At 38.3% G+C, this 25,439-nt stretch overlaps 2 protein-coding genes across 2 annotated transcripts in view; one reads left to right on the top strand and one right to left on the bottom strand.

Moving 5' to 3' along the window:
- TSPYL6 (TSPY like 6) overlaps positions 1-19,505 on the bottom strand; it is a 43,174-nt gene extending 23,669 nt beyond the window's left edge. The window contains 2 exon segments of the mRNA XM_059943460.1: positions 7,732-8,009; positions 19,446-19,505. Of these exon segments, the coding sequence (XP_059799443.1) occupies positions 7,732-8,009; positions 19,446-19,505 (338 nt within the window).
- The window catches only part of ACYP2 (acylphosphatase 2), a 172,484-nt gene extending 150,718 nt beyond the window's left edge, over positions 1-21,766 (top strand). The window contains exon 4 of the mRNA XM_059942780.1: positions 21,611-21,766. Within this exon, the coding sequence (XP_059798763.1) occupies positions 21,611-21,725 (115 nt within the window). The 3' untranslated portion in view covers positions 21,726-21,766. The remainder of the gene's footprint in view (positions 1-21,610) is intronic.
- Positions 21,767-25,439: the final 3,673 nt, after the last annotated feature.

Below are 25,439 nucleotides of genomic sequence, written 5' to 3'. Positions count from 1 at the left end.
TATCCTGTATGGGACTTGCTGTGCTTCCTGGACTTGGGTGGCTATTTCCTTTCCCATGTTAGGGAAGTTTTCGACTATAATCTCTTCAAATATTTTCTCTGGTCCTTTCTCTCTCTCTTCTCCTTCTGGGACCCCTACAATGCGAATGTTGTTGCATTTAATGTTGTCCCAGAGGTCTCTTAGGCTGTCTTCATTTCTTTTCATTCTTTTTCCTTTAGTCTGTTCTGGAGCAGTGAATTCCACCATTCTGTCTTCCAGGTCACTTATCCGTTGCCTCAATTATTCTGCTATTGATTCCTTCTAGTGTAGTTTTCATTTCAGTTATTGTATTGTTCATCTGTTTGTTTGTTCTTTAATTCTTCTAGGTCTTTGTTAAACATTTCTTGCATCGTCTCGATCTTTGCCTCCATTCTTTTTCTGAGGTCCTGGATCATCTTCACTATCATTATTCTGAATTCTTTTTCTGGAAGGTTGCCTAGCTCCACTTCATTTAGTTGTTTTTCTGGGGTTCTATCTTGTTCCTTCATCTGGTATATAGCCCTCTGCCTTTTCATCTTGTCTTTCTGTGAATGTGGTTTTTGTTCCACAGGATTGTAGTTCTTCTTGCTTCTGCTGTCTGCCCTCTGGTGGATGAGGCTATGTAAGAAGCTTGATGGGAGGGACTGGTGGTGGGTGGAGCTGAGTGTTGCTCTGGTGGACAGAGCTCAGTAAAACTTTAATCCACTTGACTGTTGATGGGTGGGGCTGGGTTCCCTCCCTGTTGGCTGTTTGGCCTGAGGCAACCCAAAACTGGGCCTACCTGGGCTCTTTGGTGGGGCTAATGACAGACTCTGGGAGGGCTCACGCCAAGGAGTACTTCTCAGAACTTCTGCTGCCAGTGTCCTTGTCCCCAAGGTGAGCCACAGCTGCCCCCCACCTCTGCAGGAGTCCCTCCAAGACTAGCCGGTAGGTCTGGTTCAGTCTCCCCTGGGGTCACTGCTCCTTCCCTTGGGTCCCGATGCGCACACTACTTTGTGTGTGCCCTCTAAGAGTGGAGTCTCTGTTTCCCCCAGTCCTGTCGAAGTCCTGCAATCAATTCCCACTAGGCTTCAAAGTCTGATTCTCTAGGAATTCCTCCTCCTGTTGCCGGACCCCAGGTTGGGAAGCCTGACGTGGGGCTCAGAACCTTCACTACAGTGGGTGGACTTCTGTGGTATAAGTGTTCGCCAGTCTTTGAGTCACCCACCCACCAGTTATGGGATTTGATTTTACTGTGATTGCGCCCCTCCTACCATCTCATTGTGGCTTCTTCTTTGTCTTTGGATGTGGGGTATCTTTTTTGGTGAGTTCCAGTGTCTTCCTGTCAATGATTGTCCAGCAGCTAGTTGTGATTCTGGTGTTCTCGCAAGAGGGAGTGAGAGCATGTCCTTCTACTCTGCCATCTTGGTTCCTATATTTAGTTTTTTAAGGAACCTCCATACGATTCTCCATAATGGTTGTACCAATTTACATTTCCACCAACATTGTAGGAGGGTTCCCTTTTCTCCACACCTTCTCCAGCATTTATTGTTTGTAGATTTTTTGATGATGGCCAATCTGACCAGTGTGAGGTTGAATCACATTTTATTTATCTAATTAGGCAATACATGCTAGATGTACAAAAATTCAAAAGGAGCAATGGATATTCATTGAAAAATAAGCCTTCCTCCTTGCCTTTCCTCCAGATATTCTTCTCCCTCCTGGAAGGCAGCTACTTTTAGTAGTTTTCATTTATTTTTGCAGAAATATTTCACGCATTTATAAGCTTTTACATATAAATCCTTCAGTATGTATATTAAGAAATTGGTAAAATGGTTTCAATAGTGAAATTTGCTTTATAATTTTATATGCTAGGTAATCATAGGCACAAAACTTTCTACAATAAAGCAACATTGAGTTATTTCCGTTCTGTATTATCCCTTAATTTAGGTTATACTTTTATATAATAATATGTCATTTATCAACTACCGTTAATATTTTTATCTTCATGGTATACTTTTAAAACTTTTTATTATAGAAGGTTTCAAACACACCTGAAAGTAGAATAATACAATGAAGCCCCAAGTATCCAACTAGTATGCACATTTTAAGTCTTTTAATAAACAATGCCACGTTTTTCTCTATAAAGTTTTTTACTGATTTATGCTCCTATCTACATATGAGATTTATATTATCTTCATTTTTGTACTGTTGAATTTTATAGCTGCTGCATCCAATGTTATAGGTATATGTTTTTAAGTAAGAGTAACTCGGTGGCAAGGATGGAAAGTGATAGGAAAAATAAGGCATAGTAACTTTTGTTGCAATAGGACAATAGCTTTAATCTAGCACAGTAATGCCAGTCAACTTAGTGTCACTTCCTGGTTCAGTGTGTTTGGAAGAATGATGAGAACAGATGCAGGATCTGTGGGGAAAAGTGCTAGGACTGATTAACAATGTCTACTACAGAGAAAGCGGGGAGGACTGTTGGCATTCGAGTCATATAGTTTGCTGATTCTGCTTTAGCTTATAAGCATAGTAGCATGCTTTTGTAGCATTCTTTTGCTTAGTAGCCATAAAAACCGATTTGGCTTATTAAAAGGTGATGAGACATTTCTGTGTACCTATAGATTCCCCAATGCCTCCTGTCATATTGACAGGTTTTCTTAAAAATAAGTTGCTCTTTTTTTTTTTTTGGCTGCGTTGGGTCCTTGTTGCTGCACGTGGGCTTTCTCTAATTGTGGGGAGCAGGGGCTACTCTTCGTTGTGGTGTGCGGGTCTCTCATTGCAGTGCCTTCTCTTGTTGTGGAGCAGGGGCTCTAGGCACATGGGCTTCAGTAGTTGTGACATGTGGGCTCAGTAGTTGTGGCTCACGGGCTCTAGAGTACAGGCTCAGTAGTTGTGGCGCACGGGCTTAGTTGCTCCGCAGCATGTGGGATCTTCCTGGACCAGGGATCGAACCCGTGTCCCCTGCATTGGCAGGCGGATTCTCAACCACTGCACCACCAGGGAAGTGCCATACTTTGCTCTTTTGAAATGAACTCAGTGATGTTGGAACATATGTAAAGAGGATGCTGCTGCAGCATGATTAGGGGAGCAAGTGCAGGGGTTGTATTGTTAGAAGCAGGAAAAGATGACATTTGTCCAGTCCCACAGCTTTACCTGGCTCCAAGCAGGAGCATGGATTTGTTGAAGTCTGTGGTGTGGTTTGTGGTCATGGAACAGAGAAGCTAACTGACCCAGAGTGAATCAAACCCCAAATCTTATCATTTTAAATTCCATGTTCTCATTTACTGAGCTAACCAGCCACAACAAGAGTAAACTAAAAACCAACATAAAGTATATCAAGTATTTGAGAACTGCTTTTTCATAAACCAGTGGATTGGTAAATCTGGAAGGCATCTTGGAGATCATTTAGACCAGGCTTTGGCAAACTACATCCCAAGGGCCAAATACAGCCCACTGCCTGTTTTTGTAATTAGAGTTGTATTGTAATACAGCCAGGTCCATCTGTTTACGTATTGCCTGTGGCTGCTTTTGCACTACAACAGCAGAGCTGAATAGTTGTGACAGACTATACTGACCACAAAGCCTGAAATATTTATTATCTGGCCCTTTATAGAAAAAAATTGCCAACCTCTTATTTAAACCAAACTTTTCATTTTAGAGACGTGGAGATTGGGAATCAAGTAGGTAACTTGAGAAAACAGCTGGCAGAATTCCCCAAATCCCCAATGTCAGGATCCAGAGCTATCATCTCTTAAGATTTTGGTAAGATAGAGAGCATTTTTACATCTTCTGGAAGCCCTACTCTACCTTCTTAGGCAGGGTGTCACTCCCTTCTCCACTGCCTTTCAGGCTTACGCAATGAAGACAATGAAAATGCCCTCCTCTACTCATACAATACCTCACACATTCCTTAATCATTGCATTTATCATGCTGAATTGTAATCATTTGCTTTTCCCACTAAATTCTGAGTTCATTGGAGGCAGGGACCATGCCATATTTGTCTTCTTAACCCAGATTACAGAATAGATATCTAATAACTATGTGCTCAGTGGTTTGCATTTGCCACTTCATCTTCTTCTGTGGCTATTTTAAGGTAAACTTCAACTATTGTGAAGATAAAATGCAAACATTGTGATTTATAATTTTCTATTCCTGACCAACACCCCCCACTGAGATCCATCAGTAGGAGATGTCCAGAGCCAAATACTATGGATAGAAGGCAGAAGTCTCAAATATTTTCATTGTATTTGCTAAGTAATGGCCTCAGAGCCAGTCTTGACCTATATTCCTGGCAAACGGACAAGAGCCTGATGTAAATCAAGGGCAATGAGGATGCAAAAGAGATGAAAGATGTTTAGAATCAATGGGACATTATGGTTGATGGACTGTGCATGGGTGTTGAGCGTCAGAGACTCTCTAAATATCAAATTTCAGAATGCAGGAGGAAGAGCACATTGGATGAGGGAGGTGTGAGTGGGAAGGGGGTATAGGGTGTGGGTGGAGGTAGATACAGTACAATCAAGTGGGGAGATTCAGTGGACAGTGGATTATATGAATCTGGAACTTTCATGCTAAGTCTAGGTTTAGATGAAATCATTCAAAGAGTAGATAGAGATTAAGAGAGGAGGGGATTAGGAGCAGAAACCCAGAGATCACCAAAGTAAGGACTGAACACAGTAAGAGGAACTCCCACTGAGAAGGAACCCCTGGAGACGTAGGAGGAAGACAAAAGGTGGTGTCCTAGAAGCCTAGGTGGAGAGGAGAAATGCCAAGTAAAAATATTTTGAGGGAAAAAAATATATGATGCTTTGGATTTAGTGATTTGGAGGTGTCTGATAACCTTTTGTTTATCCGATCAATCCTTTCACATACTGGCAACTGGAAATATTTTGGAAGTAAAGGAAAACTTTTCTTATATGTCAGTCACTAAAAGTATAAAGCTGGTAGGAAAGATGATTTGCTTTTACACAAATTTGTTCAGCAACTACCTTTTCCAGAATATGTGTATCAAATGAGGATTTATACTTCCATTATCTCAGGCTTTTAATGAGTTCTAATAAAAACCCATTTGTGCTGTTCAGATTATACTCCTCTCCAAATGGACGACTTGTCATCATCTGATATTTTATGCTGATTTGAGTACTTTTATATGATGGGCCTAAAGTAAAACAAAAACCTTCTCAATACATAAAATCATGTACAAATGGGAGACGTCTTGAGCTAGAATATCTAAAATCTTTTTTAAAAGGTTAAAAAGCAATGCTTATTTAGTGTATGGTAACAGTCAATAAGTATTTGTTGAATGAATGTGTAAATAAATAAATGGTATATTCTCCTATAATTTTTCAACTATATATTGTGGTGATTTTAAAACAAGTCCACAAATTCTTTGACACTCCTCTCACTAAAAGTGGGGTCTAATTCCCATCCCCCTGAATAGGGACCAGTTTTAGTGACTGGCTTTTAACAGATAGAATGCAGTGGACCTGACCCTGAGAGTCTTCCAAGACTAGGTTAGAATATACAGCATGCATGGCAGTGGTGAGTTCTCCCCGCTAAGCTCTGTCCACATTGTAGACTTGTAAGCAGGATAAATATTGTTTAAGTCTCTAGGTTTGAGGGTAGCAACCACAGTAATGGGAACATTCCCTAATTGGAGCATCAGCTATATGTTGCCATGAGATTATTATTGCTTGATCACCATGGAGAACATTATGATCCTTTAGCACATTCCCATTCTGGCTAATTCTCTCTGTGGCGAGGGGGCATTCTTGCAGTCACCTACTACTCCAGTAGCCACTGGGTAGAACAGCCTTCACTTCCTTTACCTTTCCTAAATCTAGGGGAAAATATCAGAAATGTTGCCTTCTAAACTTGAAACAAGTAAAATCACCTCTTTCAAAGCAAACTGCTTTAAGATGGGGTTTGTATACATGATATAATAAGTGATAGGTTTTTCCTTGTCTCTGCCCTAAAAACAAGGACGTACTGGAATATGTTTCAGTATAATCAGAGAGTATCCTCAGGACAGGAACAAAGTAACTGTAAAGAAAACCACAGCCTCATTAACCTGTGTGAGGCAGTGATGTGGTAAGTGAAAAATGGTGGGTGGTGTAGAGTTTTTTAAAGGTGATAGATACAACCATTTCAGTGTTTTCTAGGGAAGAAGGTTTTATCATTATATATTTTCTAGGCCAAAATATGCCTAAACTGGAGAAAGAACAATCTATTGTAATTCTGTCTCATTAGCGTGCTTCCCCAATTGGAAAATTCTTGTATAGATGGATGATATATTTGACAAATAGAGAACCCAATATAAATGAATACATGGTATTGTATTTTTATAAATTGATCTCCTATGAATTTGGTTAGTATGCATTTGTTCCCCTGAACTTGATCATTTCAGAGAAAGCTTTTAATATCAATTTCCTAGACCACTGGCATCTCCACCAATGTAATGATGCCTCAGGATTCTATAGGAAGCTGCTAGCTAGTTTCTTTCTTTCTTTGATGTAAGTTTAGCTACAGCAGGAAATGGTGTGTGATTAGAAGAGGCTCCCAAACATAAGTCCTCATCTGGATGACTGCCAGATCAAATAGTACTTTCTAGACCCAGTGTCAGGGAGTCTGGTTTCTTCCACAGCAGGACCCATCTTCTGGCTTTAGCTTCATAGTTATAACTTCTGAGACCTCAGACTTTTAATTCTATTCAAATGTAAACATACCACTCTGGTGAGTTTAGATTTACATGCCTAGTTTGAATGGCCTCATCTGCAAGTCATTTGGAAAACTAAATATGACAGCCGTTTACTATATAAGTAGCTTTCAATTCAAAAGAGGGAGATGTAATTAATTAAACTGCATTCTGATTCTAGTACTACACATTCTTTAATCATTTTATTAATCGCTTCAGAGAAATCAAGCAATTTTAAAATGCAATATTAAAATTATGTAGAATTTTACCTTAGAAGCGGGGGAATCATTACATCGGTCAACTTCTTCCATTAAATCCTTTTCTTTCTTCTCCCTTTTAGCCTCTAATCCTTCCCTCTTTCACTTTGTTACCTCCTACTAGATAGGTAACTTGGGTATACAGATGATGTCCTTTTATTTGTCTAAGATTAATCCAGCTGTTAATAAATTAGATTTTTTTATGAAAAATACAACAGTTTTAAGTCATCCTACAAGCATATACTATTTAAATTTGTTATCAGGGTGACACCGCTTATGAGCTGAAATGGCCTTCTTACCTCCTATCATGAACCTCCCTATGAACTGAGTCACATGCTTACATTTAAAGATAAAACACCCTCCTAGGGGAAAACGAGAATGTAAAAATAATTTTTTTTTTAAACCCTGGGAAGTTCAAAAAGATAAGCCATTTCCCTGAGACATCTCCACAAAGAAGAGTTTCACTATTTTGATTTCCTGTTAGATATTTAAAGGTATTCTGAAAGCCCCCATCTTCAGCGTTAACATCTAAGTGCAGTAAGCTCTGTCACAGACGGTCCCTTTAAAACGCAGCCCAACAGTCTTCCATTAACATTTAATTTTTCTGATTTTCCACCTATCAAATCTCCTGCTTGATCAGTGGTACTTGGGTCATTAGCTGCCTCTCCATTCTACCTTCGAACTATTCTTTTGATTCAATTCCGCACAAATTATTTCAATGTGACTGTCAGGGAGACGCTTTGTGAGTTCGTCTTTAAAGTCAGTGCAGGCACCTCTCGGCTGGCGGGCCTGGGAGAGCCGAGGCCCCCGCTCCTCCAGCAGCCGCAGCAAAGCGCTGCCCGCGGCGCTCCATCAGCACCACGCTCGCTGGAGGCTGCAGCCGGGTGGGTGCCCGCAGCGCCCACCCCGCGCTCAGCGGAGCATCCAGCCCTAAGCTGCCCTTGCCTGGGGGTGGCGGCTGAGAGTTCTCTGTCCGGTTGTTCAAGGCCCGGGTCAGGACGGCGGCCACGGAGATACATGTTTTTGTGACCTCAGAACGATGCGTGTCTCGCTGTAATGGAAAAGGTATCTAGCAAAGTCAGTTGTAAAACAAAACTCTATAAATAAATCTCCATATCCCTGTCCAATAATTTCCTTTATAAAAATCAAGGAAACAGCATCAAGGAGAAAAAGAAAAAAGCAAAACACAATCCTCACAGCTTTATATGTTTAAACCTCACTTTGTTCCCAACATGACCTGAAGTGATTTGTAAGGCTATGTAAAACCGTAACAAGAGAGCGTACATTTACAAGTGGAAAAGGATAAAAAACAAGGGTGGAGACATAAAATAGAGCCAGGAACTAGGCTTTAAAAAATGTCTGAAATAATGGCCTCTGCTCTGGGCGGGTCACAATTTGGCTCTAAACTATCTAGTAGCCCTTTGTCAGCTAATGGCATCACCCCAACAATTCAATTTGCTTATGAGCATTTTGGGGGAGGTGGAGAGAGAGGTCAGGGTGAGGGGTGAAAATACAGGCGAGTCTGGCCAACTCCCTTCTCATTTGGCTCCATGTAGGAGTAGATTTTAACATATCGGGAACAGAAAACATCCTAGACCTGTGTCCTTAAAGCAATCCTCCTCGACTATTGTTCTTCTGAGGCAAGGCGCTTGTAAATACTGTAAGGCATTGAATTGAGAGCAGAGGCAGGCTTGGCATGCCAAAAACAGAACCTTAAAGTTGTGTAAAGCTGCTGTGTCTCTCCTCTCCTCCACAGTCAGACAGCTCAAGAGATTGATCTGTTCTTGCTGTCTTCATTTCTCCACTTCCCCCTCACTCCTAAAACCATTCTAATCCGGATTCTACCCCCCACCATGTCACTGAATCTGATATTGCAAAGGTCTCCAAAGTATTCTTCAGTTCATCTTTTATTTGGGTCTCAGGAGCATTTGGAAGTTGACGTCTCTCTCCTTCTTAAAACTATTCTTTGTACTTAGTTTTCCTAATGTTGCAGGAAGGGGAATCCCTTTCAGGGTCCAAGAGTGGGCCCTGGTCTAAGACTGGGAAATGAATTGCCTGAGGAGACACACGTGCTGACAAAGAGACTTTATTGGCAAGGGGCACCTGGGCAGAGAGCAGCAGCATAAGGGAACCCAGGAGAACTGCTCTGCCACGTGGCTCACAGTCTCAGGTTTTATGGTAATGGGGTTAGTTTCCCAGTTGTCTCTGGCCAATCATCTTGCTTGACCCATAATTGGTCTGACTCAGGGTCCTTCCTGGTGGCGTGCGCATCTCTCAGACAAGATGGGTTCCAGCGAGAAGGATTCTGGGTGGTTGGTAGGATATATTATTGGCTGGCGTCTCCTCCCTCCTTTTGGCTCCTCCCAGATTCTCCCAGTTAGTTTTTGGTGACAGCACCACATTCCTTATCAGGACCTCCTGTTGTGAGACAACTCATGCAAGTGGTTATCATTGTGCCTGGCCAAGGCGGACCGTTTCTGTCAACAGTTCCCTAACACTAACACCACGCTTCGTGGTTATTTCCCTCTTCTCTGGTCATTCCTTCTACCCCTCCTCCATCTGCTTCTCTTTTCCACCTGACCCTTCAATGTTGGTGTTCCTTGGGATTCTGTTCTAGTGCTGAAAAGAACTCCAGATCTGAGAGAGTTCACGAAAGTATTGCTGTCATACAGACCAGCAAAAATAATATTTCTCATCTTTTGTATCCCATAGTGTAGAGTTTCACGAAGTTCTTGTTAACCGAATAGCAGTAGACATGGTAGACATGGTATGTTGCCTTGCTCAACCTCTGTTCCAAATGCCTTCTGGTGCCTTTCCTTTACTGCAGACTCTGGAGAGCTAGGAGCTATGTTTCTCAGACTCAGAGCTATGTTTCTCAGCTAGAGTTTCAAATGTGATTTTGGTTTCATCAATCAGAAGTCCTCGTGTGAAATTTGAATTTGGAACTGAATTGGGTGGGGAGAGAAGCAGTGGGATCTGAGTCATCCATTTAGCAGGTGAGGATCTAGCAAACATTACGAGGCTCTGGAGCCAACAATTCTGGTAGGGCCTTCATGACTCCTGGACTGCAGTTGGGGTAGTGTGTTCATAAATGCAGCAATTTTGGTGGCAGCCTCCTGACTTCTAGCAGCTCCCTTAATGGGCCTATCAGAAAAAAAAAAATTGTCCAAGGTTTGGAAATGGAGATTAGGGGCTGTCTTTCAGGGAAGGTGCTGGGTATTGTCTAGTGGAGCTTTATGGAATTTTCAGATGCTATACAAATGTGCACTTGATTGATTTTCTGTTGACCAGGTTATTTTACAACTCTGTAAGGTAGAAAGTTACTTGTAACAAACTACAGAAATGCAAACACTTCTTGTCCATAGCAAAGCAAATTAGTTTTTCTCTGATAGATATACAATCAGCTTTTGCCCTGAAAAAAAGATAATCCCACACATGACTTTTTCATTGCCCTAGGAGTACACTAATGTAGGAACCACTAGCCACATGTGGCTGTTGAGCACTTTAACGTGGCACGTTTGAATTGAGATGTGTCGTAAGTGTAAGATACACACAGATTTCAAAGACTTGATATAAAAGTGTGTAAAATAGCATGTTCATTTTATTTATTGTTTATATAGATTATATCTTAATATTTTGGATATATTGGACTAATTTACCTAATTAGTTAAAATTAATTTACCTATTTATTTTTACTTTTAATGTGGGTCCTAGAAAATTTTTAATTATACATGAGGCTCACATTACAAGGCTGTTGGACAGTGCTGCCTTGTAGAATTTTAACCAGTTTTGCATCTATTAGCAAGTTGAGTTCAGCATTCCTGATTGTATGCATGAATATATACGTGTGTGTGCCTAAATTCTCCTTTGAACCAGACGTAACATCTTCCAGGTTCCCTCATTAATTAATGTGTTGAATAGAAATCTTTGACACATGTCATATTGTATTTGCATGAGAATCACAGTTTTAACATTTTATACTTTAGCAGCCAGTTCTACAGAGTTGCTCCAACAGGGCCATCCAAATCTGTTCTTCCAGCCCTTCCAGTGATTTTGTAAGGACCTACTTCGCTATATTAAATTCCATTGTAAAATAGCTAAGGTGGTTTTCATTACCTGCTACTGCACCCTGTCTGATGCAATAGCTAAAAATTATTGAGTGCTTACTATTCTCTAGATATTGTGTAAAATGCTTTACACAGATTCTCTCGTTTAATCTTCATAACAACTCTCTGGGGTAGGCTATATACTCTCATTTTTTACAGATGAGGCACTGAGAGTTTAAGAAAGTTGCCCAAGATGACCAGTTAGGAAGTGGTAACTGGATTCACATCCAAGCAGAATGACCCGAAAGTCCACTCCATTACCACTGTGCTGCCAGCATTTATTTTCTTTCTACAAAATGAAACAGAAGAGCGTATCTGTCACTTTGTTGACCTGGAAACGGTGGTGTGGCAGAGAACCTAGAGGTTTCAATCATGCCTTCACTTCTTCTGCCTTCTCTGCACCCAGGCCCTTGATTCAGATTGGCTGGTTCTCAGAATCTCAGACATAGCTCATGCCTGGGTAGTTCTTCCAGAATCTCCCCCAGATGAGGAGGTTGAGTGACATGCTATTTCCCACTGCAGCTGAGAAGCAGCTCCACCAAGAACAAGAGGTTTTACTAGTGGAATTGCATTGAAGTGTATGACTTGGGGGCTCACAGCGCTTGCTAAGCAGGCTCTCCATCATCTTTGGCAAAGGTAGAGAACAATTATGCTATAATAACTGCTTTTAAGGGCCTGCTGGGTGTCAGACATCGCATTAGGCAATTTATATACATTCTCTTTAATCCTTTCAATAACTCAGTGAAGTGAGTATTATTATCCTATTTTAAAGATGAGGAATCTGGTCTCAGCTTAATTATGGATATCCTAGGATTCCCTTTATAATCACTGAACTCTTCACTAATCATGGGCTACATATCTAACAGAAACTTTAGACATTATATCAAAATACATTCAAAATGCTTGTATTGATAATAAAGAAGTATATGATATTATTTGTCCACATGTAACTAAATAAGGAAACTTGCTAAAGAAAGGAGAACAGCAAAAATATTATATGCCATCCTTTCATTATTAATGCTAATTTGAAAGCTTGAAATGAGCAGACAACTCAATATTTTCCAACATGCATCATGTTAGCTTTTAATTCATTAGCTGTCTTTTCCTACTGTCTGCTTTCTTGCTGTGGTCTGCATTTTATACTGGTGCTACAAAGCTATGTGAAAGGATTATGCTGCCCCACTTTAGTCCCAGGAAATAGAACTACTATGAATTATTAATAGTATTGGCTTTCTAATGCTTTAATTTCACCTCTTTGTTTCGGAGAAGGATATTAGTTAAATGGGATTTTTTTTTTTTTTTTTTACCACTCCAGGAGCTTACTACATTTTGTAGGAAATGCTGACTTGATTTATAGAAAAGATGGCCTTGTGTTGATTTCCACCTCTACCTGTGATGGATCCTCCAACCATTCCATTCCTCTGTATCCTTGGTCAGTGATAGGTTAATAGGGAAGTTTTCAAACTGTGCTCTTCAGAGCCCTTGGGATTCCCCAGTAGTTCTCGAGGTGCAGCTGGCAGAGAGAAAGGCCTGGGGGGAAGATTCTGCACCCCCAGGCCCCAACCATTCCCTTGTTCAGAGAAGCACTTCACTCCTGCTACAAGCAGTAAGCTTTTGTGCAAGATTATGTTGGAAGAAAGGTTTCTTTTCTTTAAAAAGGAGCTTAAAAATCCTGAATTAATACAGCAAATACAATAAATAGTAGGTGTCTGTACATCTTTGGGATACTAAGAAAAATGTCTAAGGATTTTTATTGGATAATCACAACATGTATGAGCATATACAACCAATTGTACGCTGAATTTGACCAAGGCGGCGGCATAGCAGGTGACTGGGTTTGCAGGGTGGACTTGGCCCTCTCGTGGTGTTGGGATAGTCACCCTGAACTGAGTGAAGTTGGTTACTATGTTTATTTATGTAGTGAGTAAACTCACAATCACAAGAAATGGAGTAAAATCTGGGGGCTGGCAAAAATATTGATACATGGACAGATTCCCATGAACCACAGGCTTATATTCAGCTTATTAGGTCGATCCATAGGCTTCTCACTTTCTTTAAGAGACTGAATATTGTCATTATTTGGGTTATTTCATAGGGGACTTCCATCAGCAAAATATTTACTTATTTTCTGTAATAAGAGCAACCGTTTCTTTACCTTTCAAAGAGTGGGGGAAAAAAAAACAGGAGGGTTTTGTTTTGTGTGAGGTAAAAATCAAAGAGTTAACAGGTGGTGCTCAGGGTTCCTTTCTGTGTGTGGACTGTGTAGACCCTAGAAATGCCCCTTCCTCTCATGCATGGAAGCTATAGACCTGAGGAGGGCAGGCAGATGACAAAGACTCCATTCATTCAGTAAATATGTATTGAGTGCCCATTATCACTGGGCATCATGCTAGACGTTGGGGATACAATAGTAAGACTCTGACCCTGCCTTCTTAGAATTTGCATTCTAATGTGGAGGAGGCACGTAGTGAATACATAAACAATCATATAAACATAGCAATTATAGAATGTGGCAATTCCCATGATATACACAATAGCATGGGAGTGGGGCCCTTTTTAGGTAGGGGCAGTCAAAGTAAGGTCTCTGAGAGGGCAAAAACCTCAGTGCATTTTAGAAGGCCACAGCTGGCCTCTTTGCTGGCTGCCAAGGCCATAAATGTGTGGCACTTACTGTACTTGACAGCTAAATGAGTGCCATCTGCACCCACGAATTAGAGACAATGCTGTGGAAACCCTGAGGGGACCAATAGTTGGTGATTCTCTGAACAGGAACAGAAAAACACAGCACAATTAATTTATTAAATGAAGAGATTTTTTCCTTGGTCACTTAACATTTATCAGCACTGTGTTTTATTCATTTCTTTTTAATGCAAAGATGGCCTGAAGAATACTTAAAAGTAATATGTGCAAGATCATTGTCCTTTGCCATTCCATAAAAAATTGTTCTCACAACTGTGTACAGTTCTCATCAACCACGTAAGAAATGTATCCATAATGGAATTCCTGTTTCTGTCATTTCTTTATAATTGTTAACGGCAACATGATTTTGGTAAGAGAATTAAACTTTACAAAAATTAGTTTTATTTTCAAAATTTCTACATAAGGCATTTATATTAGAGTGAAGGGAGAACATGGTTGTCAAGTAACATGACTTCTGTCAATAGAATTTTCCAGTTTACATTCTCATTCTTTCATTTTTATTCATTGAACCTTCTTATTGTTTTTTAAAGCCTACCAGCGGATCGTGTTGCTTAAATAAAAATACCTGAAAGATATATACACACAAAGCAGACTCAGATTTACAGCAGAAATAATGGACTTGAGTCTTGTTTGAGAAAATATAATTCACCCATCCATCCAACCATCCATTCAATATTTACTGAGTCTATGAAACTGATAGGTAAAATATACTGGAGTTAAGAGCGTGTATTAGTGTATTATGATCGTGTTGGGCGCACACAGTTCATGATTCAATCTTTCTCTGCATAGTTACTGTAGCAATTCTCTGAAAGGCATGTAAGTAGCCAACAGGTGGCTAGAGAGGCTAAAATAAAGAGCAATTTGAAATTATCCACTGTGTTAAAAATTGACTAACAGAATGAATTCTGGAAAAATACATGGGGTGGTTTACCTAGGCAACCACAAAGAAAAGAAAAGAGAAACTATTATATCACCAAGGAAGTTCAGTAAGCCATCTGATTACAATATGAGAAATCACTAGTTTCTCTATATACCAGTTTAAAAACATGATGATTAAAAAGCATCTTGTTCAAAACAGCAAGAAAAATAGAACATATCCAAGTATAAACTTACCAAGAAATATACAGGACCTGAATTTAAGCAAACAAAATTTTAATGAGGAACATAAAGACTTGAACAAAAGTATACAGAATTGTTACTTTTTTTAATACAGGTTTCTTGAAGTTTAATAATTTTTCGAAGTAATTCAAGAAGATCAGTCAAGAGAATGTATTTCTTTTTTCACAAAAGACATAGTTTGGTTTAATTCACTGTAATTGGTTTCTAAGTGGGTTTTTAAAAATAATTTACATAGATTTCTTTTTTGTCTTGCTTTATGAGAAATACTGATCAGCATATTGCTTCTTTGAAAAGAGGAGTCAAATCACCCAATTCTTTGTGAGAAATAAATAAAAATTAATTATTGACTTCACTTTATTCATAATCAATACTCTTCATAAATAGTTTTTATTCATAAATATTCATGAAAAAGTAAAAGCAATATTGAATAATTTAAATACATATAACTTTAAAATTATTTTTAAATTTTTATTTTATATTGGAGTAGAGTTGATTAACAATGTTGTGTTAGTTTCAGGTATACAGCAACGTGATTCAGTTTTACATCTACATGTATCTATTCTTTTTCAAATTTTTTTCCCATTTAGGTTATTACAGAAGACTGAGCAGAGTTCCCTATGCTATACAGTAGGTCCTTGTTGGTCATCTATTTTAAATATAGCAGTGTGTATATGTCAATCCCAACCTCCCAGTTTATCCCTCCTCCCCCCTCCAGCCACCTTTTCCCTTTGGTAACCATAAGTTTGTTTTCTAAGTCTGTGAGTCTATTTCTGTTTTGTAAGTAAGTTCATTTGTATCATTTTTTTTTAGATTCCACATATAAGTGATATCATATGATATTTATCTTTCTCTGTCTCACTTACTTCACTTAGTATGATAATCTCCAGGTCCAACCATGTTACTGCAAATGCATTATTTCATTCTTTTAATGGCTGAGTAATATTCCATTGTATATATGTACCACATCTTCTTTAGCCATTCATCTGTTGATGGACATTTAGGTTGCTTCCATGTCTTGGCTATCATAGACAGAGCTGCAATGAACATTGGAGTGCATGTATCCTTTCAAACCATGTTTCTCTTCGGATATATGCCCAGTAGGGGGATTGCTGGATCATATGGTACCTCTATCTCTAGTTTTTTAAGGAACGTCCATACTGTTCTCCATAGTGGATGTACCAATTTACATTCCCACCAACAGTGAACCTCACTTTTCCCCACACCTTCTCCAGCATTTATTGTTTGTAGACTTTTTGATGATGTCCATTCTCACCAATGTGAGGTGATATCTCATTATAGTTTTGATTTTCATTTCTCTAATAATTAGCAATGTTGAGCATCTTTTCATGTGCCTCTTGTTCATCTGTATGTCTTCTTTGGAGAAATGTCTATTCAGATCTTCTGCCTATTTTTTGATTGGGTTGTGGTTTTTTTTGATATTGAGCTGCATGAGCTGTTTGCAGATTTTGGAGATTAATCTCTTGTCAGTCGCATCATTTTCAAATATTTTCTCACATTCCGTGGGTTGTCTTTTCATTTTGTTTATGGTTTCCTTTGCTGTGCAAAAGCTTTTGAGTTTCATTAGGTCCCATGTGTTTATTTTTGTTTTTATTTCCATTACTATAGGAGATGTATCAAAAAAGATATTGCTGTGATTTATGTCAAAGAGTGCTTTTCCTATGTTTTCCTCTAAGAGTTTTATAGTATCAGTTCTTATATTTAGGTCTTTAATCCATTTTGAGTTTATTTTTGTGTATGGTGTTAAAGAATGTTCTAATTTCATTTTCTTACATGTCCAGTTTTCCCAGCACCACTTATTGAAGAGACTGTCTTTCCTCCATTGTACAATCTTGCCTCCTTTATTGTAGATTAATTGACCATAGGTGTGTGGGTTTATTTCTGGGCTTTCTATCCTGTTCCATTGATCTACATTTCTGTTTTTGTGCCAGTACCATACTGTCTTGATGGCTGTAGCTTTGTATTATACTCTGAAGCCAGGGAGCCTGATTCCTCTGGCTCAATTTTTCTTTCTCAAGATTGCTTTGGCTAGTCGGGGTCTTTTGTGTCTCCATACAAATTAAGATTTTTTTGTTCTAGTTCTGTGAAAAATACCATTGGTAATTTGATAGGGTTTGCACTGAATCTTTAGATTGCCTTGGGTAGTAAAGTCATTTTGACAATATTGATTCTTCCAATCCAAGAACATGGTATAGCTTTCCATCTGTTTGTTTCATCTTTGATTTCTTTCATTAGTGTCTTATAGTTTTTGGAGAACAGGACTTTTGTCTCCTTAGGTAGTTTATTCCTAGGTATTTTATTCTTTTTGAGGTCATGGTAAATGGGATTGTTTCTTTAATTTCTCTTTCTGATCTTTCATTGTTAGTGTATAGGAATGCAACAGATTTCTGTGCATTAATTTTGTATCCTGCAACTTTACCAAATTCATTGATGAGCTCTAGTAGTTTTCTGGTAGCATCTTTAGGATTTTCTATGTATAGTATCATGTTGTCTGCAAACAGTGACAGGTTTACATCTTTTCCAATTTGGATTCCTTTTATTTCTTTTTCTTCTCTGATTGCCATGGCTAGGACTTCCAAATCTATGTTGAATAAAAGTGGTGAAAGTGGACATCCTTGTGTTGTTCCTGATCTTAGAGGAAATGCTTTCAGCTTTTCACCATTGAGAATGATGTTAGCTGTGGGTTTGTCATATATGGCCTTTATTATGTTGAGATATGTTCCCTCTATGCCCACTTTCGGAGAGTTTTTATCATAAATGGGTGTTGAATTTTGTCAAAAGCTTTTTCTGCATCTATTGAGATGATCATATGGTTTTTCTTCTTCAATTTGTTGATGTGGTGTATCACACTGATTTGCAGATATTGAAAAATCCTTGCATCCCTGGGATAAATCCCACTTGATCATGGTGTATGATCCTTTTAATGTATTGTTACATTCAGTTCGCTAGTACTTTGTTGATGATTTTTTGCATCTATGTTCATCAGTGGTATTGGCCTGTAATTTTTTTTTCTGGTATCTTTGGTTTTGGTATCAGGGTGATGATGGCCTCAGAATGAGTGGGAGTGTTCCTTCCTCTGCAATTTTTTGGAATAGTTTCAGAAGGATAGGCGTTAACTTTTCTCTGAATGTTTGATAGAATTCACCTGTGAAGCCAACTAGTCCTGGACTTTTGTTTGTTGGGAGTTTTAAAATCATGGTTTCAATTCAGTACTTGTGATTGGTCTGTTCATATTTTCTATTTCTTCCTGGTTCAGTCTCGGCAGGTTGTACCTTTCTAAGAATTTGTCCATTTCTTCTACATTGTCCATTTTATTGGCATAGAGTTGCTTGTAGTAGTTTCTTATGACCCTTTGTATTTCTGTGGTGTCCACTGTAACTTCTACTTTTTCTTTTCTAATTTTATTGATTTGAGTAGTCTCCCTCTTTTTCTTGATGAGTCTGGCTAATGGTTTATCAATTTTGTTTATCTTCTCAAAGAACCAGCTTTTAGTTTCATTGATCTTTTCTATTTTTTTCTTTGTTTCTATTTCATTTATTTCTGCTCTGATCTTTATGATTCCTTTCCTTTTACTAACTTTGGGTTTTGTTTGTTCTTCTTTCTCTAGTTGCTTTAGATGTAAGGTTAGATTGAGGAAAGAACCTCATTTTAAATGTCTATGTATGCACTCCAGTATCTAGAATATACCTTGCATACAGTGCTACTTAAATACTTATTGAATTGAATTAATGGGTACTATTGGATTATGTGGTTCTTTTACACATTAAGGGGGAGTGGGAAAAAATATATATCTCATTCCAATCACATCCTCACTAATTAGATATAAATTTGTGTAAAAATTTGTGACTAGTTATTTTTTGGCTAGGAGAACTCTTATGTCTGCCATCTCCAGACCTGAGCCACCCCTATCAAGGGCAAGGGCAGCACATGAAGAGTGAGGTCTTAGGGCTTGCCAAGTGACAGATGACCAGAATACTCCTAGGTGAGTAGACAGGTCAGGCAAGACAGTTCCTAGCAACATGGATGGTATGTGTGGAGCCATGGCACAGAGTGGCCCTCCCCAACACACACACACACACACACACACACACACAGTGTAAACAGAGCTGACTCACCTAACAGAATGACCATTCTCCTACCAGTGGTGTAAATTCCTCCTTGGCCATGGGTCTAGCCAGTGAAGAAGTTCTTGGTGGTGTTGAAGATGAACTACAGGTAGATAGTAAAGCTCTCAACTAGTTAAATACACAGAGCTCAGGTGGATTAGTCATTGCAGCTTTGATGTCCACTAGTCCAAGTCCTGGACTCACTGGTTCCAGTTCCTCTCTTATTCTCTCTGGAGCCAATTCAAATATGGCTTTCACTCCACCAAAACTGTTCTTGTCAAGGTCATCAGTGACCCCTGTGTTGCTAAACACAATGGTCAATTCTCAGTCCTCACCTTACTTGACCTGCCAGCAGTGTTGCGCCAGTTGATCTCTCCCTGTTCCCAGAGGGCTTCATTTGACTCTCAGGACACAATGCTCTCCCAGTTTTTCTCCTACCTCACTGGATGCTTTCTTTTCCTTTGCTGGTTCTTCTTCTACTTCCTGAGCTCTTAACATTAGGATGCCTTACAGTGCAGTCTGTGGACCTCTTTCCTTTTCTATCTACATTCATTTTCTTGGTGATCCCATCCATTCTTATGGCTTTCAATGCTGTCTATCTACAGACAAATTCCAAATTTCATCTCTCCAGCCAGATTCATAGATCCAGCTGCCTACTCAGCATCTCATTTAGATGTTTAACAGACGTCTCAAATTTAACATTCCATAACTGAACTTCTGATCTTTCCCCCAAATCTGCTCTTCTCTCAGTCTCTCCATTTCAGTAAATGACAATTCCATCCTGTAGTTTTTCAAACCAATTGTAGTTTTTCAAACCAATAACCCTGGTGTCATCCTTCAGTCTCCTCTTTTTCTCACACCCACCTCCAATCTGTCAGCAAATCTATTGACGATACCTTCACAGTATATCCAGAATCTGATCACTGTCACCACCACCACTGCTCCTACCCTGGGCAAGTTACTTAACTCTTCTGTGTCTCTTTCCTCATCAGTAACTTAGGAGGACTAATGGACTATAGTTTACAGGGTTAATGTGTGGATTAAAGGAAATAGTATATGTAAAGAATTTAGCACGGTGCTGAGCAAACAGGTAGTGCTTCATAAATGTTAGCTTTTATTACTATTGGCCTTTCTTTTCTAGAAGGTTTCAAGGAGATTTGACTGGTAATATTGAAGCCATCAGCCCTTTTCATAATAACTGAACTTCATTCTTCAACACATGCAATTTTGATTTTTAAGATTTCAACTAAATGAGTTGAAGAAAAGAAAATGTTGCTGTGCTGATGGCTTAGCTTATGAAAAAGAACAAAAGTAAAAGTTCACCTTACCCAGAAAAATTGTCACAAATAAGAATCAAAAAGGGGGTTAAAACAAACTACTATTTGTAAAATAAATAAGATACAAGGATGTAATGTACAGCACAGGGAACATAGCCAATATTTTATAATAACTTTAAGTGGAGTGTAATCTATAAAAATATTGAATCGCTATGTTGTACACCTGAAACTAATACAATATTGTAAATCTACTAGAGTTAAATAACACAAGGGCAGTTTTAAATCATTGTCATTCTTCTCCAGCCTGATTAAGAGTAATTTACAGCTAGTCAGACAACTTTAGCTTAGAAAATATTCTTAATTCAAGGTTATGTGAGATTGTTACATATGATACTGCACAGCTGTATACAGCACTAGCTTCACAACCTCAAAGACTTTTGGGAATATGAGGAAACTTGTAGACTGTTTCTACAACTGGGATAACAGCCATCATTTGTATAAAACTGCCTCCTATTATTATTAACCTGTAGTCCCACTTAATCTGTCACCCCAACTAATTATTAGTAGGTAGAAAGATTCTGGAAAATCCTTAACAATATCTGAGGTGTTAGCAATATTACAGTAATCTTGGAATTTATATGAAGCATCTCAGGTAAGTACCAAATGTATAAATTATCACTTATTAGGGATATCATGTATAAATTAGACACATGATATCACTAATAAGAAAAAACACTATATAAGCAGAAAAAGTTTCAGAACATTTACTCTGTCTCTTTAATGCACTTTGCTAATATATGTGGTAAGAAATGGTTTTTGAATAGATAAGAAAAATATTCATCTAATTTTAATGTTTAAATAAAGAATAAATGTGATTTTTCCATATTGTTTCATTCTTTCTCTCTCTCTCTCTCTCATTCTGCACATACATATATATAATCTACCATGTGCTGGGTAAGGAGAAAAACCCATGGTGCATTGTTTTTCTTCTTTATAAAAATAGTTTTATCCTTTTGCATACAAGAGCTAGGTAGTAATGGCATCGGATGTTTTAAGAGGAGGGAAATAACCCCAATATAAAATCATTTGGAGTTGACTGTGCTTAATTTGTCATTAGCTTTTCTTTGTCCACATTTAATTATATGTTAAACTCTGTGGTATTCTGATATAAAATTTTTACGTTGTACAAATCATGTATATATTTCACATTATATGCAAAAGTTACTTAGTAAATGTAAACTCCCATTATTACTCATCGTGGGATCATTTTAGCTAGTCCATATATACTTAAATGCTAATTTTTATTTATTTGTTTATTTTTTGTAGGAAGTCCTGGCTGAGCAATGTTGGAAGTCCTAGTTCTCGCATTGATCGCACGAACTTTTCCAATGAAAAAACCATCTCTAAACTTGAATACTCTAATTTTAATATTCGATACTAATAGGAAAGAAATTAAAATTGTAATGCTCATACTGCATAAAAGACACTATGTATTCTTAAGTCTATATACTACAATGATAGTAGCAGAGTAGGGTTAAAAAAAGGAACTTTCTGTTCTGAAAGCTACAACATTATATGTTACTAAAAATGTCTGACACTGAAATAGTTTTACTCACATATGTTTTTAACAAGCCAAAACTTAGAATTCTAAAATTTAAAATGTCATTACAAAATATTTAATATGAATATTTTACTGTATTTAAACTTGTCTCATGGAATCTTTAATTCTAATATTATGGCATACATGTTATTTGGCTGGACATAAAATAAAGTTAACCATTTAAAAATTATTTTTAGGTATTGTTGTCTGAATTGCATTCTAAAATCTCTGAATAATAATTTGTTGTTAAAGTTGAATAATTTGTTTGTTTAATAACAACAACAAAATAACCAGTAGTTAGATATAAATGTATATGATGATCAGCATAGCCCTAAAATCAATAAAGAGTTTCAAAAACTCTGGTTAAATGAGAACATGATTCAGTACTTTGGTTGGAAGTACTTAATGCTTTCTAGGAACTATATTGTTCTGTATAGTGAACAGATGAGTGAAGAGCCCACACTGGTAGTGTAGTAAGCTGCAAGGTTTATAGCCACAACCACCCACAATGGATGTCCTATGAACCAGAAAAGGAACTGAGAGTCTAAATAAATCATACTATCCCCCAAACTTGGCCTATCATCTGGGGATTTTCACATACAGATGATAATTAAGCAACATAGTATTTTAAGGGGAAGGTTTATTTCTATACTACAGAATTATACTCTGGAAAATGGGAGACCTTTAACTCAAAATACTGGGGAATTTCAAATGTTGTAGGTATATACTTACATATTCCTTCAAAGGTTTACATGGAATTTTATACATAAAGCAAGTGGAAAAGGACTAGTATGATTGAAATGGGGGTCCGTGGAGCCCTGCACACTTGGTCTCAATTTTCCCTCCTGCATCTTGTCCTCAGCAATTGTCCAATAATTTCAAATGCCTTGGGAATACAGGCTAGAAACCACCATTCTGTATCTATGGAGCGAATCTCTATTGCTACACTCCATGGCATAGAGAAAGAATTAAGGCCTCGCTTCTCTACCTGCTGCAAGATTAGAATTAAGGAGATGAAGCATGGGCTGCTTTTGTTCACTTGAATGGTTAATTCGATGATAATATTGATATCAAATGCATATAAGACAATACAATTTTAGGGAATGACATTTTTTTTTAACTTTCCATATACACTTAAAGGAGTAAAGAACTTTCCTACTTTTTTAATACCATCACCATGTAAAGGAGACTCAACTGTGTTATTCGTTTGGGTTTTCCTCTCCCTGTATTTCCCCACTCCTGATTAAAGGAAGGTCAACAAGTCTTTAGCTCCTTTACCTCAAGGAGGATTTTGGTGCCAGATCCCCTGAAAACAACTTTCCTTCCAAGGTTTCATTTTAAAGGGGGCATTATGCTGTGAGTTGAGGAGAAAGACAAACACTATGTCTTTAGCAGGTAAAAGAGAAGCAGAAGTGGCAAGAGCCAAGGGGACAACGAGATTATCCAAGACTTTGGAAAGGGACCAAAGGCAATGGATTTCCCAAGAGATGGAGACCTGCGCCTTTCTCCCCAACAGCACCTCTGGGGGATGGCCAAATCTGAGAAGGAAACAGCTGTGGTCCACCCAGAGAAGCTAGATCCCAGGCCCAGGGGCTTCCAGTCCTAGCAAGATTCCTATCCCCAAAAGTGCTGCAAATCATCCTGACTACAAGGGACCATGGTGGCTTGGATGGTAGTCATGGTAACTGGTATGGACATGAGACTAGAGAAGTCTTTCCTGAATGTTCTCTCTACATTAGGCCCTTTACATGATCCTTTTGAGAGAGGGTACAAAGCACCAAGGATGAAAGATTTAACTTCTCACCTCCCAGACAGGATGGGACTTGAAGCAGGCTCAATTTGACTCAGGGAAAATAAATAATTTCTTGCACAGTCAAGTTGAAAATAAAATCTGTATCTCTACACATAGGAAGGCTAAATGATTTTAGAAAAATACAATCTCAGAAGTGACACCAATATGTCACTTTATTACCCTGATTTCCTCTGGTAGTTCCCTTCCCCAATCTCTGTAAGAAAATCACACTTTACTGGCACAATCTTCTAACTACACAAAGTGAATCACATTAGTCAAGGTTGCTTAATGATTAATACATAACTAAGTTCTATTACGGGATGAAAAATATTGTAAATAATGATTAAAAATGGGTGTTCATGAATGGATAGAAAGCAAGAGAAAAAAAAGGTAAAGCAATCTCAAAAATGTGTTGAGGCCAGATAGCACATCTTAACAGTAAACTTAATGTGTCATATTTCATATTGAACTTACACAGGGATTTTTAAATTTACATATCATATTTTAGATAATAACAAACCTTGATAGGTTTAATTTTGCCAGAATTAGGTGTTTTACAAAACAGGAAAAAAAAAAAACCCAACTAAGCAACAGATGGGTCTCTACTTCAATGACTGTCAGCCAGGAGTCTCAACACTCCACATACCCACAACCTCCTCAAGAAACAACACGAGAGAATTAGAGGTATATGATTTGTTAAAGCATGTAACTATTTTTCATATTTATAATAAAATGCCTATCTTTTTAAAAAGCTAACTCAAGAAGTAAAGCACTTGGCTGGAGGGAAGATGCCAAAGACAGACTCTTTAGCAGTCTGGGTGCATAGAAGCAACAGGGGTGTAGTAGAAACAGGAGATTTTTCTATTAGGAAGGCTGTGGGCTTCTAAGCTTGAGAAGAAGCAATTCAACTTTCATGTGAGACTGGGAATCTCTAGGTACAGGGGAATTCCCTGCAGCCTGAAGAGGGCTTGTGCTTCAAAAGTAGGTGCTTATGTTAACAAAGAGCACAGAAGCACTGAAGGGGGAACTAAGAGGTGGAGGGTGGATATGGCCACAACACCCACTAGTTTGACTTTTCTGGAAGTTGGTCACCATTTTCACAATGAAGTATATTCACTTTTGTCTATCGAAGGAATCTTTCAGAAGCACCTGTCTCTAAACTCATAAAGACAACAGAAAAAGCAATCCAATTCCAAAATTTAGCTTGTATTTGGAAATATATAGTCCACAAATATTTTTCATATAGTACTTCTCCCTGGCTTCCATTAATACAGATATCAAAGAATGTTCGCTACTTGTTAAAAGGACAAGATTTTCATGTCTGGAACTAATTTTGGGAACTGAATATAGGCAGTGTGGTATGGTAGAGGATATTCTGCTCTAGGAATCAGAACACCTGCATTCTGGGCCCAGCCCACCCATTAATTAGCTGTGTGCCTAGGTGCCCTCAATGGCAAAGTCAAGAATTGGGACTTCTCCCAGGATTCCAGTAAGACAGAGACCTCCCAGGAGGTGGTACCAGGAGAACTACAGAAAGGCAATGAGGAAGCTGGGCAGCCAAGAGTCCCAATCAGAGCCATCCTACTCTCATCTCTTTCCTATATTAGGATTCTCCATAAGATGTATTTTGAGAAGAATCCTGCCTCAAACAAAAAACTGAAAAGAAACAAAAACAACAAAGACAGTGAATTTAGCATCCGGGGTCTTTTCTAAATTTTTATAAATGCTAAACTCAAATGCATTGCCCATTCTCTTGATTACTT

Source organism: Balaenoptera ricei, chromosome 13, assembly GCF_028023285.1.
Source record: "Balaenoptera ricei isolate mBalRic1 chromosome 13, mBalRic1.hap2, whole genome shotgun sequence".
NCBI classification, from domain to species: domain Eukaryota; kingdom Metazoa; phylum Chordata; class Mammalia; order Artiodactyla; family Balaenopteridae; genus Balaenoptera; species Balaenoptera ricei.
This window is presented reverse-complemented; position numbering and strand designations above follow the sequence as displayed.